The sequence below is a fragment of the Galleria mellonella genome, unplaced genomic scaffold (assembly GCF_026898425.1).
Source record: "Galleria mellonella isolate WM207_F2 unplaced genomic scaffold, CSIRO_AGI_GalMel_v1 utg132, whole genome shotgun sequence".
NCBI lineage: Eukaryota > Metazoa > Arthropoda > Insecta > Lepidoptera > Pyralidae > Galleria > Galleria mellonella.
The window spans coordinates 60851-78515 of NW_026441989.1; the positions used below are offsets into that span (position 1 = coordinate 60851).

Here is a 17665-nt window from a genome sequence, read left to right on the forward strand (position 1 = left end):
TTTATAATAATAATAAATGTATCATATGTAACTTAAATTGAATTGCATAAAGAATAATAATAGATTAATTCTGTAAAGACTAAAAGTGAAATCTATATAACATAAATAACCATACCATCTATTATGTACTACTTTTATAACAAATAAATACATTTCATTACATTTCAACATATAATTGGCACAGTACGTTAGATTCATATATACAATTATTATAACTAATTATGTAAGACAGTGTTCTACAGAAAAAAATCTACTTCAATTGTGTCAAAAACAGTCGTTTTGATTAAAAAACTGAACTACTAAACCAATTTGACTTTTTTTTTCAGATACAAAACATAGGGACACATTACCAGAGGGACACTTTGTACAAAAGTCGATTGCTTGGGTACCTCTGTCCCATTCGTTTTTCAACCGTGAAGCAGTTGTGTTTGCATGGCTGTGTTTCGGTTTGAAGGGTGGGATATGGCGTGAATTTACTGGGTACAGAGGAATAACACCCGAGTCCTCAGGAATAATAACCCATGGGGGTATCATGGGCGAAACAGTATACTCTGTTATGTCCATGGTACTGTTCTGGTATAGGCGACGAGTGGGCCGTCAGCTTGTTTGCCATTCTAAGTTGTATAAAAAGAATAGAAAAATACAACCGACTTAAGAAACTTCTTTTTACAGTCGGTTCAAAATATTAAGGCTCTCAATTTGTATATATATATATATATATATATATATATATATATATATATATATATATATATATATATATATATATATATATATATATATATATATATATATATATATATATATAAAACCGATTTTAATTATTTTCTTAATCATGGGATTACTCTCGGGATGACCCCGAATTTTTTTGAAACGACATTTTAATTTGATGTATACTTTACTTCACATCGTCTCTTAATTTGAATGTTTCGTCTGAATTTTGCTTCCATCTATCTTTATATCATCTTTTTAATTAATAACAGAGATATCTACGAATAAACGACATGTTAGTTAAATTTTTAACCTACTACAAAAAGAGGAGGTTTTCAATTTAGCAGTTATATTGTGCGTAACGACTTAATCAATTCTATAGCACTTTCAGTGATTATCTTACAATCACTTCTAAATTAATCTCCCACTAATTTTGGTAAAATTCTAAACGATTTTGATTATTCTTTTTTAATCGGTAGAGTTTACTACTATTATGGGTCTAATGTTGTATAAATTTTGTAATTTTTATGAGTATATTTTCAATGTATAATAGTAATTATTATACATTGAAAATATTTCTAATGAATAAAAAACCTTATTAGAAAAAAAAATTGTCTCTAAATAATTTTATTGTAAGAAAATATATTACTTATGTACAATTTCTTATATATAATACTGTTTTTAAATAATTTATCGAAGATAAAATTTTATTGTACAGTGATTTTTTTATGCAATAAACGCAGACAACAATTTAATATATAAAAATAATCACCCGTATAAATTGGAATCAAATTCCTTTTTATACATTTAAAGTCGTTGACTTTCTCTAATGTATATCAATTAATATTAGTCACTTCTTATATCTTAGTATATATTCGATAGGCCACAATATGAGGCAAGGAAGACAGCATAATACTAAGGCGTAGAAAGCAGGTATGAAGTTCTGGTATTCATCCTTTAATATACCTGAAAAAAGTAATAAAAATTCGTCAGAAGCAGATTTAGCAAAGTCATTTAGGTCTGTCCGGAAATATAAAAGTGTTCTGGAATGCGAGAAAGAGGAGTGGGGAGGCCAGGTAAGCGCAGGACCCCTTCCTTATGTCCCTAACAATGCTCCAGTTCTGGTCTGACCGCCGTGCGATGCGAACTGGCTTGTCACGCCATCTGTGAAGTTACCTCTTAACGAAACCCCGTCGGCATGGAGCCCGCTTCCGTTGAAGAGCAGCGCGTCGTAATCAAGTTTCTAAAACTCGGCAAGAATGGCCGTGAAATTTTTGCCGATCTCAGAACAGTTTATGGGGATGATGCTGTGAAGGAACCAACCGTCCACAAGTGGCTAAACCATTGTTGATTGTTTTTTTCGATGTTCGGGGGATTGTCCATCAAGAATTCGTCCCTCCAGGCCAGACAGTTGATGGAAAATTCTACGTCGATGTGCTCAGACGCCTCAAAGCTCGTGTGGCAAGTTCGTCCAGAATTGGCGCGAGAGGGGCGTTGGATTCTTCACCACGACAATGCCCCTGCCCACACCTCTCTTGTTGTCCGTGAGTTTTTGAGTAAAAATTCCATTACGGTGACCGAACACCCCCCTATTCGCCGGATTTGGCCCCGTGTGACTTCTTCTTGTTCCCAAAAACCAAATTGGTACTTCGGGGGCGGCATTTGGGGGACATAAATGAGATAAAAAAAGCTACGACGGGGCAGCTGAGAAACCTACAACCAGAGGACTTTCAAGGAGCCTTCTCACAGTGGAAACGGCGTTGGCACAAGTGCATTATGTCACAGGGGGAGTACTTTGAAGGGGATAAAATTGATTTACCTGAATAATTGTAAAATAAAATTTTTAAAAAACTTTTATACGTACTTTCCGGACAAACCTCGTATAAGTATTTTTTTCTGAATTAATTTCTTAAAAGTTAATTCATTTTTTTTATCAAAAAACTAAGTTCCTAAATGTATTAGGTTACAGAACTAGTGATTACAGCTTAATTGATTTGATAGTGCAAATTACGTGAAATTCGGTTGAGCTAACTGTAATAAAAACGGTTCAATTTGTCTCTCCACGTTGATCGAGTAATTTATCACAAGAAGCATTTACGGGCTCCTTTCTTGTGGTGAAATATACCAGTATTTATATCTAAGTAAAAGACAATTTATCTACATAAATCAAAAGCATGTAACGTGTTACACAAACATGGCAAACATTCAATCTTGAAAGAGATTTATTTCTTTTGAAGATATATAAATAAATATTAATTCGAACAAGATAAGCTAATTTTTAAATTAATTTCTTTTTTTATAATTGTTATGTGATATAATCAGCATCAGCATATCAGCCATTATCTGGCCCGTGATAAACAGGCCTTTCCCACAGACTGTCATAAGGAACGGTCCTAAGCATCTACATTCACGGACTTCGTACAATGTATTTGAGGTTGTCGCTCCATATAGTGGAGAGTCACTCAAGAACCTTTCCTCTCCACTGGTTGTTGGTTCTTCGAGCTATGTAACCAAGTCATTTCAATTTGCTTATCTTTCGGGCTGTGTAGGTCGCTTTAGTTCTTTGATTGTTGTATCTTTGTTATAACAAAGTAAATAATATTTCTTAAAAAATAAATTTGTATGTCTTAAAAAGTGTATGAGTACCTATGTCTATGAAGTTGTGCTTAGAACCTACCTATTTGCGCTTGGGGGAAAGGGATTGTTAGTAATGGAGTTTGACAGACCCATTGCTAGCAATATGCCTTATTAGGTCGACCTCCACGTGGTTCCCCCTGAAAACCATCGTGAACAACTCTTGTTGAATTCGTCACGATGGGCTAACTGACCTACTTCATCTCCTCACCTATCATCCTTCACTGGTGCCCCGTCGATGTAAACCGATAGCGCGGGTGGGGTTACCATTCCATTATCATCCATTAAAAAAAAAAACCTATTTGCGCTTAATTGGAACTAGATGGCGTTTTGTGAAGTATCTGGGACTATTATTATTTACAAAAGTAGTCTAGCCTATTAAATTTATTATTAAAAGACTGAATTCGATTATTATTTTGTCTACAACCAAAGTTATGTAATAACGAGATCAATAAAATAATCTTCATAATAAATGTTTAATATTGTATTTATATGGAAAAATTATACAAGTGCTTTATAAAAAAAAATTGATTTTGTTCCATAAAACACAAAAACTTGAGATATGGCAATGAAATTACAGGATACAGAGGCATAACACCTTCCTCAGAAATGGCAACGCATGAGGGGCGCCATAAGCGACACAGTATACTCTACTACGTCCATGGCAATATTCATATCTATAGGTGACGGTCACTACTTTCCAATAGGTAGATTGTTAGCTTGTTTAAATTTTTATTGCATATAAAATGTTTTTTTGGGAAAAAAATTCAATATCCCTTGTAAAATACTCTCTTGAATGAAAAACTTTATTTACTTAATTACTTATGATAGTAATACTGTATATAAACAAAAAAAAAAAAATAACCAGGTTAAACCAGTACACAGTAGGTATCATTACCTAAAGCAATTTGTTCTTTTAACCGTTTGTGCTACATAACATGTTAAACACTTGACATAGTTTAGTTTAAATATTTGATAAACAATTCGTAATATTGGGTACAGACTATGCCCTGATTACGTATATCTGTATCACCTACTTCTTAAACTCAAAGAACATAAGCGAAATATCTAAAAAAATTACATAATTTATTTGTACACGAACCGAATTAAAAAAAAAGGTTGCCAATTCGTCTAAATGATTATTATTTTCCATCAAGCAGGCCGTCAGTTCTATTGCCTTTTAAATTGCATAAAAATAAATTACCAATAATTGGAGCAATCGCCACGTTGACCAGACCAACAGTGAGCAAGAAGACTGCGTAAGCGCCAGGCAAGTCTTCATGGGCAACGTGATTGGATATCACCAAAGGACTGGCCACATGTAGTCCCGCTCGCAGTAATCCCAGTATACCAGTCACAATAGCCAGCCAGAGGAACTGGTTGACATGGAGAATCACTAAAAACAAAAATTGTGATTAATCAATTAAACGATAGGACTATTACTGTTAATCGTGTGAGGGTGTGGCAATTTGGTGACAAGAGTTTCAAGTACCTTCATTATGTATGAAGGCCTTCGACGTGGCATACCGGACGATAGCTTTATCTGTCCTTCGAAGCATGAAATACGTGAAGATTTAAATGATTAAAACTAAAAATTAATAATTCAGAAATTTAGGTTTGAATTGGATTTTGAGATCCTTGGGCTGTAGTTTAGTGAAAGGAGGAAATTCTCAATAAGTCTGAATTTTATTGTGACTGTATTATGCGACTGAACTGATTTTTATGATTCTTTTCCTAATCATCTTAATCACATGTTTAATTTATGTTGATTAAAGTTGTTTGTCTCTGTGGGGCAAACAACTATTTTGCGTTTTTTTTTTTAATATTTGAATTTGGAATGCGGATTTGAATATTTATAAGTTCACTTTTATTACTAAAGAAAAAAAAGTAAGATATACCTACTTATAAATATTCAAATCCGCATTCTAAGTACAAATATTTAAAAAATAGGACACTCCGATCTGTCGATCTATCTACGGTACTTGTTATTTATTGATATGTATATGTATGTGCGTGTGTTTACGATTAATTTTTTTAGGCAAATTTTTTTGTTTATATTTGTCGCGATACGAAGAAACATTTTTTTGTTTAAATAAAAAAAAAAACTGTTTACTTTTTTGTAATAATTGTATATACACTATAATTATTTAGTTCATCCATAAAGTCTTTAATCAAATGTCTGATAAAAAAATAATATTTTATAGAAACGATTAAAATGGGTTAGCTGGCATTCTTCCAAGTTGTTATTGCCGCCTCGCAAAATGGGAGCCGTGGCCCACGTTATACGTTGGCGTGATAATCACCGGCGCAAAGGATAATAATAGTGACATTTATTTATATGGCAACGGAGTACTTCCTTATCTTAAAATTAAAAAAAAAGCAAAATGTCCCATAAAGAAACAAACTAAAACAAAGACATATATTGTTCCAGACAAATTATCATACTGAAGACTAGGCAGCATGGTATCCGGCCTTAGCCTGTTCCACAACGGAACAAACGTACTAAAAAAAAAAAACAAATACAGATCCTTTAAGCTTGTATAGAATAGAAATCATCTTTATTCGAATACACTTTTGGAGGAAACAATAAAAAGTATCTATCTATCTGCTTTTAACGGCTGATTTTATCATCATTAATTATATTTTAAATCAAAATAAATTTGCTCAAAATGTGTTTGTTTATTTATTGATTTCAGACAACAAGTTTATAAACATGGGCTCGTAGATAAATATCTTGTAGTCTTATATCATCATCATCATCATATCAGCCTTTAACTGTACACTGCTGAACATAAGCCTCCCTCTACGGGGGTTTTGCCAGTAGTTGCCACGCTTGGCGGATTGGCAACCGAAGTTAGGCTTTGGAAATGTTTTAAGAGGGACGCTGCTGCCCACCCTTCGCTCTGCCTTAGTCGCCACTTACCAATGGAAATTATATGTAGTCTAAAAAATATATAATATTGTTCACACGTTTAGTTTATATACATATCTGTAGACAAATATACGTATTACATTGTGATTTATTTGTGTATATTACATTCATGTGTATTCAGAGATTACTCGAAGCTGTTATCTAAGATAGTAACCCAACTACTGGAATTGCTTCTAGCTCTTCAGGATTTAGCAATTATTTTAAATGTCATGTGACAAAGATCGAACAGTCGACAAAGAAATGCTGTATGGACCCCGCATAGAATGGGTCATCTCTTTCTTTCCCGTGGATGACGTAAGAGGCGACTAAGGGAACTTAACGGTCCAGGGATGAGCAGTAGCGTTCCCCTAATAAGAATAAAAATCCTTACTGTGGTTGCCAATCCGCTTGCCAAGCGTGATAGCTATTGGCAAGACCTCCCTTATGGAGAAAGCCTGTATTCAGCAATATACAGTTAACAGCGAATATGGTATGTTCAAAGAAAAGTTCTTTACAACTTAGTACTTTTTATACTTCGTACATATACTTAATATCAATTCTATAGGGGGAGGATTGTTAGTAATGCGGACTACTAATCCCATTACTAGCAATATACTCTGTCAGATCGACCTCCACATGATCCCTTCTGGAATCTATCATGTATTCATCATGAGGGGCCAATTGATCTGCTTTTTCATTTTTACCTATCATCCCTCACTGGTACCCCGCTAGCGTATACCGTTAACGCAGGCGGAATTACCATTCCATTATCATCCATTAAAAAAGTGTTGATTCTGTGAGTATTTCGTTGTATATAATGTGGTTTTAAGGACGAAATATCATTTTTATTACGTATCAAGGAATATTTATTTAACTAAGGATATCTAAATGACTAAACAGAATCTACCGTTACCAGAAGTCACCGTTACCGTCATCGAAATTACCTGTTAGACTTTGTACAAAAGTCGATTGTTACCTCTGTCCCATTCGTGTTTCATCCATGAAAGTTGTGTTTGCATGGCTGTGTTTCGGTTTGAAGAGTGGGATATGGCGTTGGGTATATACACCTGAGTCCTCAGGAATGGCAACGCATGGGCGACGGTTACCACTTTCCATCAGGTGGGCCGTCAGCTTGTTTGCCATTCTAAGTTGTATAAAAAAAAAAAAAAAAAAAAAAAAAAAAAAATACCGTGACAAAAACATTATAATCATCTTATTTATGAAATTTCACTGACAAAGACCCAAAGAAAGAAAAAATGGCAATAACGAGCAAATTTTGTTTCAAAAATAGGAAAGCTTACAAAAACACTAGGCCTTTATTTATTAAAAAAAAAACAATTAAAATAATTGAATACTGAAATATACTCTACAGATTATAAAAAGATTTCATGCAAATTTAAAACCCCGTTTTCGAAATCATTTTAAAAATGATCCCTCATAGATACAATATGGCAGGTGATCAATTTAATATAAAAAGTAAATCATATTTCGACCTCTATATTTTCATTAAAGAAGATTAAAAAATGTTTATTCAGTTCCATCAATAATTGTCATGCAATTAATATGACATAGTTTATTATAATAAAATTACCAGAGGGAGACTTTGTACAAAAGTCCTTGGGTACTTTGTACAAAAGGTACCTTGTCCCATTCGTGTTTCAATCGTATATGGCTGTGCGGTTTGAAGGGTGGGATATACGAATTTACAGGGTACAGACGAATAACATCTAAGCCTCAGGAATGGCAACGCATGGGGATACCCCCCATGTGTTGCCAAAGGGAGACTTTGTACAAAAGTCGATTGCTTGGGTATCTCTGTCCTATTCGTGTTTCAACCGTGAAGCAGTTGTGTTTGCATGGCTGTGTTTCGGTTTGAAGGGTGGGATATGGCGTGAATTTACTGGGTACAGAAAAATAACACCTGAGTCCTCAGGTGTATCAACGCATGGGGGGGTATCATGGGCGAAACAGTATACTCTGTTATGTCCATGATACTGCTCATGTCTGTAGGCGACGGTTACCACTTTCTATCAGGTGAGCCGTCAGCTTGTTTGCCATTCTAAGTTGTTTAAAAAAAATTTAAATAAAAGTATTAATATTATTTCTTTTAAAAATTAAAAAGGTATTGAGAATATATTTACTTAATTTTTAAGTAATTAATAAATTTTATTAAATTATAAAATTTCATTTACCTGTTCTAAAGAAGACAGTTAAAAGAATAGTAAAATAATACAATAATCTCGTATTAATCTTAGTTTGAGTACTTATAAACGCTAACACAAACCGTCCTGCAACATCAGCCCCGGCGCATATTGATATGCAAGTCGCTGCTTCCGTCTGTAATATACAAATAAAGAGTAAGATAAAAAAGTAGATATGTTAATTCTTCAAATAACAATGAATCTGAATTTACTACTGTGTTATTAGTGATATTTAAAAAGCTTATAGAATCTTATAAACACGATGACAACATTATCTAAAGAATCTCTCATTTTCAAGAGTAAGAACTGAATGTCATCTATAGAGACAATCTACATGTACAATCTAGAAGTATTTTAGGTTAAATTATGTACGAGTAGTCGAACAATATTCTGCATGATCACAAATCCTGATACGAATTCAGTAATTATTTTTGAAATATAAATAATTAATAATAAATACTAATTCTGCTTATTGCCTGCTGATCATACTAAGGTTATTTTTATTTATTTATTCATTAGTACAAATATGTGTACATGGCGAACTTAATGCTAAAAGCATTCTCTCCCAGTTAACCATAGGGAATTTTTCGAGTCAAGTAATAATATGACAGTAGATTTTACTATATTTGTATATAGTTAACTTAGAAATCGAAAAACATTAATTTATTAGATATTTATAAGGATTAAACAAATACTCATCTAAATAACGTACTTTGTCAAAACCATACTGTAAAAATAGCATTGGCTGTAGAACGAAGAATGTAACATCCGAAAAGTTGCAGAAACTTTGGCCAATGCAAATATTACAGTATACCGGGTCCTTTAATACTTTTAAATGAAAAACATCCAACAGTATTGAACTGTAATAAAATAAAATTATGTACATATATTAAAGGATAAATTAAATATTTAAATTTTACTCGTATCTTAAAATGGCTTATTTTTACTTTAATTGTTACTTTAAACTTACCCAATTTTCTTAACGATATTCCCCTCATTTGTACTAGTAGTTTTATAAGTCACTTCTGTGCTATTGTTATTACGATTTAACAAATCAACATTTTCATCTTCTCTTTTCCCATATTCTACATTATCTGCAAATTTAATTTACATGCATATCTTCTTTCTATCCATTTCAAATAAACAGTATATGTTAAAAGTTGAAAAATACTTGTTGTTTTTGTTTTCTTAGATGATCTTCTTTCATTTGTTGTCATGGTGATCATTGCAGGAAACGTATGAAAAGTTATTCCGCTTATTATCAACAGAGTTCCTCTGAAGCCATACCACGACATAAAGTTCTTTATAATTTGTGGATACCACATCAAGAATACTCCTTGAACACCTTTACATATGCTCATTGCTGTCGTTCTTGCATTGTCTTTATAATAATAATTTAACATCGAATAGCATACTGGTGTCAATATTCCAAATCCAATGCCCTGAAGTACTCCATATGTCAAAGGCAACTCATTTGTGTTTCTAATAAAAATTGTTGAAAAAGATCCAACTGATAATATGAAAGCACCAATAAAACCTCCAAATCGCAGAGAATACTTTTTGGATATCGAATTTAGTATTATACCTGGAAACAATAAATGAGATAACAAAGTGTAATTATATACGTAAACAAAGTGTTATTAATCCTATTAAGATAATCAATTCGAAAGTTTGTTACTCTTTCATGCATAAACTACTGAAATTAAATCTTAATGGATTTGAATTAATTTTGATACATTGGTAGATTATACCCTAATTTTACAGATAGAATACTTTATATACTGATTCATGTAGACAAAGCATGAAATAACAAACAATATTTCAGAGAAACAACAAACTTAACAAAAAAGCTATTGACCTATGACCTGATATAATTAACTAATTGCATGTATTGCTACTTTTGAGAATTAAGTTGATATACTTTTTACAATTTTTGTAATATATTGTACTGAAAAACAACAATATATGCATATAGAAATATAGGATGGGGCTATCTAGCCATCCAAGTGAGCTCCATTTATTACTGAAATTGAAATACATTTAATACTTTTCATATAACATTATTGAATCAATTATATATATATATATATATATATATATATATATATATATGATAATAGACAATAAGTCTATATATGTTATAACAATAATAATAACACAATGTGTACAACTGGACTTACCTCCAAAGGCAAGCATTAAAGCAAACACACCATGTGCTATTGTTAAGGACTTGGTGGTCGATTGTGTTGCAATAATGAAGTCATTATATATTAATCCTGTGGAATTTACATGGCCTATGCCTGCAATCTGAAATGTTTATATTCAAAAGAAATATATGTAGTGTTTAAATGCATATAATAATAGCAGTAATAATTATTATCAGCAAATCTAATCCCAAACGAATACAACGAACATTATTTTTAATTGTAGGTACTCGTAATTGATTAAAATGTAACTGAAAAACAAAACATGCTACTGATACGTAATGCCTACATTTTTTCCTAAATCACATCAAATGAAATAGGTAGGTATCAGAAATGTAAAACTCATTTGTTGTATGTTACCCATGTAATAACTAACGGTTCAACTTACGTATAATTAGTTCGAAAACTAGTCGAGCTTTCTCCATTTAATTACACGTAAGGTTGCCTGGAAGAGATCGCTCTTAACAATAAGGCCGCCCATTGTTTTCTTAATGCAATATTTTCTTGTAATTGTTTGTATTTAAATAAGTTTATTATTGTAATGTTATGGAAGAAACAATAAAGAGTATCTATCTATACGTAAGTTAAACCTGTATAGTTATTATATTAAAATATAATGTGTGCTTACGAAACTTAACAATAAAATCCACTTGTACTTTAACAAATTTCAATATATAAATAATTCATAACTATGTCTACTTATTTGAATAATCACTATTGTAGGTATAATTTAAATATAAAAATAAAGAAATAATGTAAATTATGTGAACAGTCTTATGTATATGCGAGAAAATTAAATTATTGGGTAATATAATAGAAATATATAGGCAAAATGTTATTTCTAAATAGATATATAGAAAAATATGCGTCTGTATAAAAATAATACGAATAATCATATACACGATGTAATAAATCCTATGTCGATGTTCTAGATGTAAACGTAAATGTTATATCTAAACAATCTATTAATTTAAATTCAAATCTTGTAGCTATATTAGATACTAATTACATATAGAAATGTACTGATAGGTGAATAGATAAGAATCTACGTGAAAATGTGGGTAATATATATATATATATATATATATATATATATATATATATATATATATATATATATATATATCCATTTTATTAACAGACACCAATATTGAAGCTAGTGCTTCGAATGTCTATATTATATTTAGATTAATTTAATGTGATCCATTGGAATACTGTTACTGTAAAATCAGTAAGCGTAAAATATAGAATTACTCAATGCAAAGTCATGGCATTGCAATAAACAAAGTTTGCATTGTTTCTTTGTTTTCCAAATATAAACTAATGTAGTTTATATTTGGAAAATACTTGGAACATATTCTATACTATAAATTTAAGTCGTCTAGATATTATATAGAGATATCTGACTGTATAGATAATTTTATCATTACCTTCCAATAAACCTAGTGGAATTTTATTATTTTACAAATAAATACACTACAATCAAAACTAGATTACAACTAATAAAAGTATGATACCTAACCTTTTACTTACTTACCTTTATTAAATGCAGTTATAGCATTAAATTTTATTAAACTATTTACAAACATTTCCATGCGAAATAACCATTATACTTGATAATAGCATGACAACAATAAATTAGTATTTATCTTTTACGTCTTATCATAATTGCAATCGTACGATACTTACAAATGTAATTATTGTTCCAAAACAAACCATATATCCCCAATTATCATTTTTAGTTTGATTTTTACTAACACTTTTCACTGTTTCACGAACTTCATTATCCATTTTCAGCACGTGTGGTTCGAACGAACTTATTTCTGTAACTGAACTGAACTGAGTCGTGAGCGCAGCCAGATGAGTCGGCAAAGGATAGATTTAAGTGGTTAAAAAGTAGGGCTGCCAATCGTTACAACTCTACTGTTTAATATGACGTTTGTCTTTGGTTGTTTTCGTAATCTTTACAGGTAGATACCTATTGATAAATCTTTTACATTTATTTTATAGTTCTCTTTTACAACTCCAGGTCTGTTGGTTCATATTGATCCTATGACATCTTGACCTGTGACGTAATCTCACTATTTTTATCCATCCCTAACTTCAACTTTTTCTTCTATGTGTATCTTCACGCTAAGCTCCTCACCAGATAAGCATATAGACATGAATTAAAGTTTTCCTTACATACATCTCTTGCTTCATTCATTTTTATAACTCGTTTTATGCATGCCCATCGATTCCGACTTCAAACAGATGGTTTTAAATTGTAGTATTTTTTGTCTATATGTTATGTGAAGTCTTCATAATTCTAAGTAGATTTTAATATTTATTTTTACAATTTTGGCACAGTTTCTTTTCGTGCAACAAACTCATAAACTCTCTTATCACAAATAAAATATTTTCCTGTTCATCCTATATATAAGATTAGTAAATAAATGTATGTATATATATTTTTGAAAATGGAAATACGTCGATTTTATTGTAAAAAAATTAAAAAAATTGCCAGAATGTTTTTTTTTTCCCACAATCTATGGTGACTTCCTGATTTCAAAAACAATAACATTTACTGGGCCTCCCGATTTATTGTAGATATATGTGTCTACAAATAGAATAGTGCTCTATTACTGGCTATAATGTGAACTGTGGTAGGAATGTGTGACGATGTTTTTTTTAGATAGCGATTTATATTTAGTATTGTATAAACAACAAATTCAATATAGGAATGATATGGAGTCCCATACGCATTCTTCACTTATTAATAAGTACATAACTAAGTAAAGAATGTTTTTTTAAACTGCTAAAGATTTTACTTCTAGTTTTTTCAAGAATCAACGACTGAGAGGAGATATTTTATAATGGATGGACTAACTAATACAATAAGAATATTAATAAGAAATGAAAGAAATAAAACGGATCATGTTTGCAAATTGTGCAGAAATGTATGCAAATGTCAAAGAATCTCTTATTTAGAGTATTTTCCAGATGTCTACTTTGACACACTTTCATACTAGCTTTTTTTTTTAATTAAAATATATATCATTTCTTGGCCCAAAGGGATTTTTTTAATGGGTGAAAATGGCAAAGTATCCCGCCTGCGCTATCGATATACACTGGCAGGGTATCAATGAGAGGTGAAGATGAAAAGGCAGGTCAGTTAGCCCATCGTGACAAATTTAACGATAAATTAGTCAAGATAGTTTCCAGGAGGAACCGCGTGGAGGTCGACCTGATAGGGTATATTGATAGCAATGGGGACTAACCTCCCCATTACTAACAATCCCTTCCCCCAGCATAAAGGGATTACTAGTACCCTGTCAGGCTGATTCCATGTGGTCCCTCCTAGAAACCATCGTGACAAATTCCAGGTATATTCATCACGATGGGCTAACTGACCTAATTTTTAAATCACACCTATCGTACTTCACTGGTGCCCTGCCAGCGTATACCCTTAACGCAGGCGGGGTTGCCATTCCATTATCATCCTTTAAAAAACCTATGTAACTAATTTGCCAACCCTAGATAAGGTGAACGTTGGTACGATAACAATTCTTTGTTCGTTTACGTATGAGGTCATCACACCACATACTAACACACATACACACATACGACATTCATACATATTTAATGGCACTAAAGAATTTGTTCGTGTCTGTCTATATTTATTGAAAACTTGAACAGATTTTTTTTATAACACAGAGACCATTTTTGTACAAATTATAATTTTTCTGACTTCATATAATTTAACAAATACAGTGTGGTGATTTTAGAGTAGCTTTCTCTCGCAAACTCTCAGATAATGGAATGACCTTCCTGCCGAGGTTTTCCCTAGAGATTACAGCATGGGCACAGATAATATTAATAATTGGGGTTCTTCAAAAAGCGTGTAATAAGATGTCTTATGGGTCGGTAACGAGGGCGTGATATCCCTAGTGTTACAGGCGTCCATAGATTACGGTAACCGTATACTATTTACCAATATAATAGTTAAATCCCACTACCTATCCTTATAATTTAGTCCTCCTTATTTCCTACCAGTTATATTATATATATATATATATATATATATATATATATATATATATATATATATATTTTACAGATCTATTTTTTAACACGCCACCTATCTATTTATTCGTTAATTCTTCTTATCCAAAGGTTGTCTGGAAGAGATTGCTTAGCAATAAGACCGCCTTTTGTACTACACTATACTTATCGAAAATTGTTCAACAAATCCTTTAATGTTGGTGCAATAAAGTGTTAAATAAATAAATAAAATATATAATAATTAACAGTATATTCCATAAGACTTCAACTGTAGCAAAACCAGTTGTTTTGATTTAAAAACTAAACTACTGGACTAATTTTGATAAAAAATACTCTCATCCTCATCCATACTAGTACATACATGTAGCTTATAAAATTTCATTTTCATTTATATACTCTTATCTTAACAAATCAAGTAAAATAGATATCCTTGAGTTTGGGAGCCTGGTGACACCAATCTCTCACAAAGATTGTTTTAAATTGTAACCTATGTAACTATAAGTTTTATTATATTTTTATTTTGTGACAGTAATAAATATATATTTACATTTTATATTTTTTATAAAAAATCTATGGGATCAATCTGTTATATCCTTTTATATAAAAAAATAATTTCCCTAATCGGTTTATATACAGACAGAAACAAGACAAACAAAACAGGTAACAAACATTAAAAAAAATACAACTGAATTGATAACCTCCTTATTTTGAAGATGATTGAAAAATAAATGAAGTCGTGAGCAGAGTACGACTGTATTTAAAACTGGTATACAAATGTATTCTAAGTATTCTCGGTTTTGTTATAAGAATAACAAATATTACTTATTCTTATTGTTATGCCTCCAGATACTCGTGAAGACCAGGCATTTGGTGTGATTCTATTGATATTATTTAGCGTCTCTAAGCGGTTTCACCTTTTACTTCGCGTTTTTGTGAATACACAGGTGTGTATACGTGTACATCTAATATATAAAATTCTCGTGTCGCGGTGTTTGTTACCAAACTCCTCCGAAACGGCTTTACCGATTTTTATGAAATTTTGTGTGCATATCGGGTAGGTCTGAGAATCAGCCAACATGTATTTTTCATACCTCTCACTGATAAGGGTGACCCACCCCTAAATATTTTTTTTTATTTTCTGACAATATTTTTTTTATTTTTATTTTATTATGATTTACGAGTAGCATTGAAAAATACATACAAATTCAAATTTTCACGCTTTTACTATCAACTCCTAATGTTTAATCGCAATTTTTGTATGCCGCAATAGGGCTGCAAGATGATAATCGAATATAATAATTGTAGTACGATATATTTTCATGTATAGTTCTAGATATAATGTATATGGTAAAACAACGTTTACCGAGTCAGCTAGTATTTATATATAATACATATTTATTGATCAATAGAATACATAAGCTCACTGCCTATATAATAGTAGATGATATTCATGATTATCTATTCTCGATTGGTAGATAACACACCATTGTGCATCCGATAGTAGTGACGCGGTTCATTTGATTTAATAGTGGGGGAACTCCCACTATTAAATCAAAACATGTAAGTACAAATATATATTATTAAAAATAGTAACAAGAAATACTCATAAACTTTATAATCATCAAAATTAGGTATGTTAGTAATGATAATTTATTAATTTAAATTTTAACTCTGAGATTTGAATTATTAAATAATTACAGACGAAATAGTCACTAATATGTTTTTATTACTCATATTTTTTTCTACATAAGTAAATGAGAAATCTATCAGACAAAACTAAATAAGTATATTTAAGTACATCACGATAGTAAATTGCCTAGAAATATTACGGATTTTTTTTTAATAAATAATAAGAAAATACTTTCATAATTTATTACTTTTATTTTTTATTTATAGTTTTTTTTTTTGCGTACATAAGTAATGTAGGTATTTAGTACCCACTATAGTTAAAAAATATTATAAATAATTATTCTTAGAAATTTTATAAAGTATATTTCTGCTAGAATAAATATATTATATAATAGATTAATGGCAGTATTAAAATACAGATATCATCATTAGAAAAGAAAAAAAAAAAACTCCTATATGTATTTTTTTGAGAAAAATTAGCATGCAAATTTAAATAAATGCATGATAAAAAGAAACAAATTACTCTGAAAATTGTCAGTTTAAAAAATATTATCTACAATTTCAATCTTAATTTTAAATAAAAAAAAAACCTAATCGAGATATGCAGCTATGACAGATAGATGGACGGACGAACAAAGTCGTACCGTAAGGATTTCTTTGTACTTTTTTTGTGTAAAGAAAAACACCTAACAAGAAATGTTTCTAGTCCTAAAACCTAGTTTCAGGAAGAATAAAGAATACAAATAATCGCCATTACTTTTCATCTGCAAAGTGTTAAAAATGACTACGATACATATCAGTTTTTTTTTTATGACAGAGGGCAAACAAACATGCGGCTCATCTGGTAGTAAGTGACTACCGCCACCCATGAGCACCAACAATACCGTTCAAATCTGCTGCTGGCCTTGTAAAAACGAATACGCTTTTTTCTTGATAGTTACGTTGTCGTAAGTCCAATAAACCTACCAGTGCTCTAAAAAGGAAATCTCGAAACTTAATCCTATACCAAACCATTTAGCCACCATGGTAATAGTATTCTCTATATGTAAGAAAAAACTTATGCCAAATTATAGGATGTAAATAGGTTATTATGGACAGTCTGAGGAATCCTATCAGTAATAAACTGCTCTTTATTTTTATAATTTTTGACTATTAGTGATGTTACCCACTTTCAGATAAGACATCAGTTTTCTTAAAGCCACAAGAATCCTACATAATCATCATTATTATCATCTCAGCCATTATCTGTTCGCTGCTGAACACAGACCTCCCTAATAGACTGCCATAAGGAACGGTCTTAAACCACCTACATATTTTTTATAACATAGGGC

At 31.2% G+C, this 17665-nt stretch overlaps 1 protein-coding gene and 1 long non-coding RNA gene across 3 annotated transcripts; one reads left to right on the plus strand and one right to left on the minus strand.

The window, feature by feature from the left end:
• Positions 1-784: 784 nt before the first annotated feature.
• LOC113518461 (monocarboxylate transporter 7-like) lies at positions 785-12559 on the minus strand. Its single transcript, XM_026903400.3, has 8 exons — positions 12351-12559; positions 10638-10764; positions 9629-10042; positions 9428-9551; positions 9170-9317; positions 8449-8593; positions 4550-4741; positions 785-1677 (listed from the first exon to the last, which is right to left on the minus strand). The coding sequence occupies exons 1-8, from the start codon at positions 12450-12452 to the stop codon at positions 1562-1564; spliced, it is 1368 nt and encodes a 455-aa protein (XP_026759201.2). The 5' UTR covers positions 12453-12559; the 3' UTR covers positions 785-1561.
• LOC128202402 (uncharacterized) lies at positions 12511-17637 on the plus strand. Of its 2 annotated transcripts, XR_008253758.1 has the most exons (4): positions 12511-12631; positions 14429-14615; positions 16181-16265; positions 17510-17637. It is a non-coding gene; the product is annotated as an uncharacterized LOC128202402 (long non-coding RNA). The 2 variants fall into 2 exon arrangements; XR_008253757.1 differs by lacking the exon at positions 12511-12631 and having other exon boundaries at positions 13135-14615.
• The last annotated feature ends 28 nt before the right edge of the window (positions 17638-17665 follow it).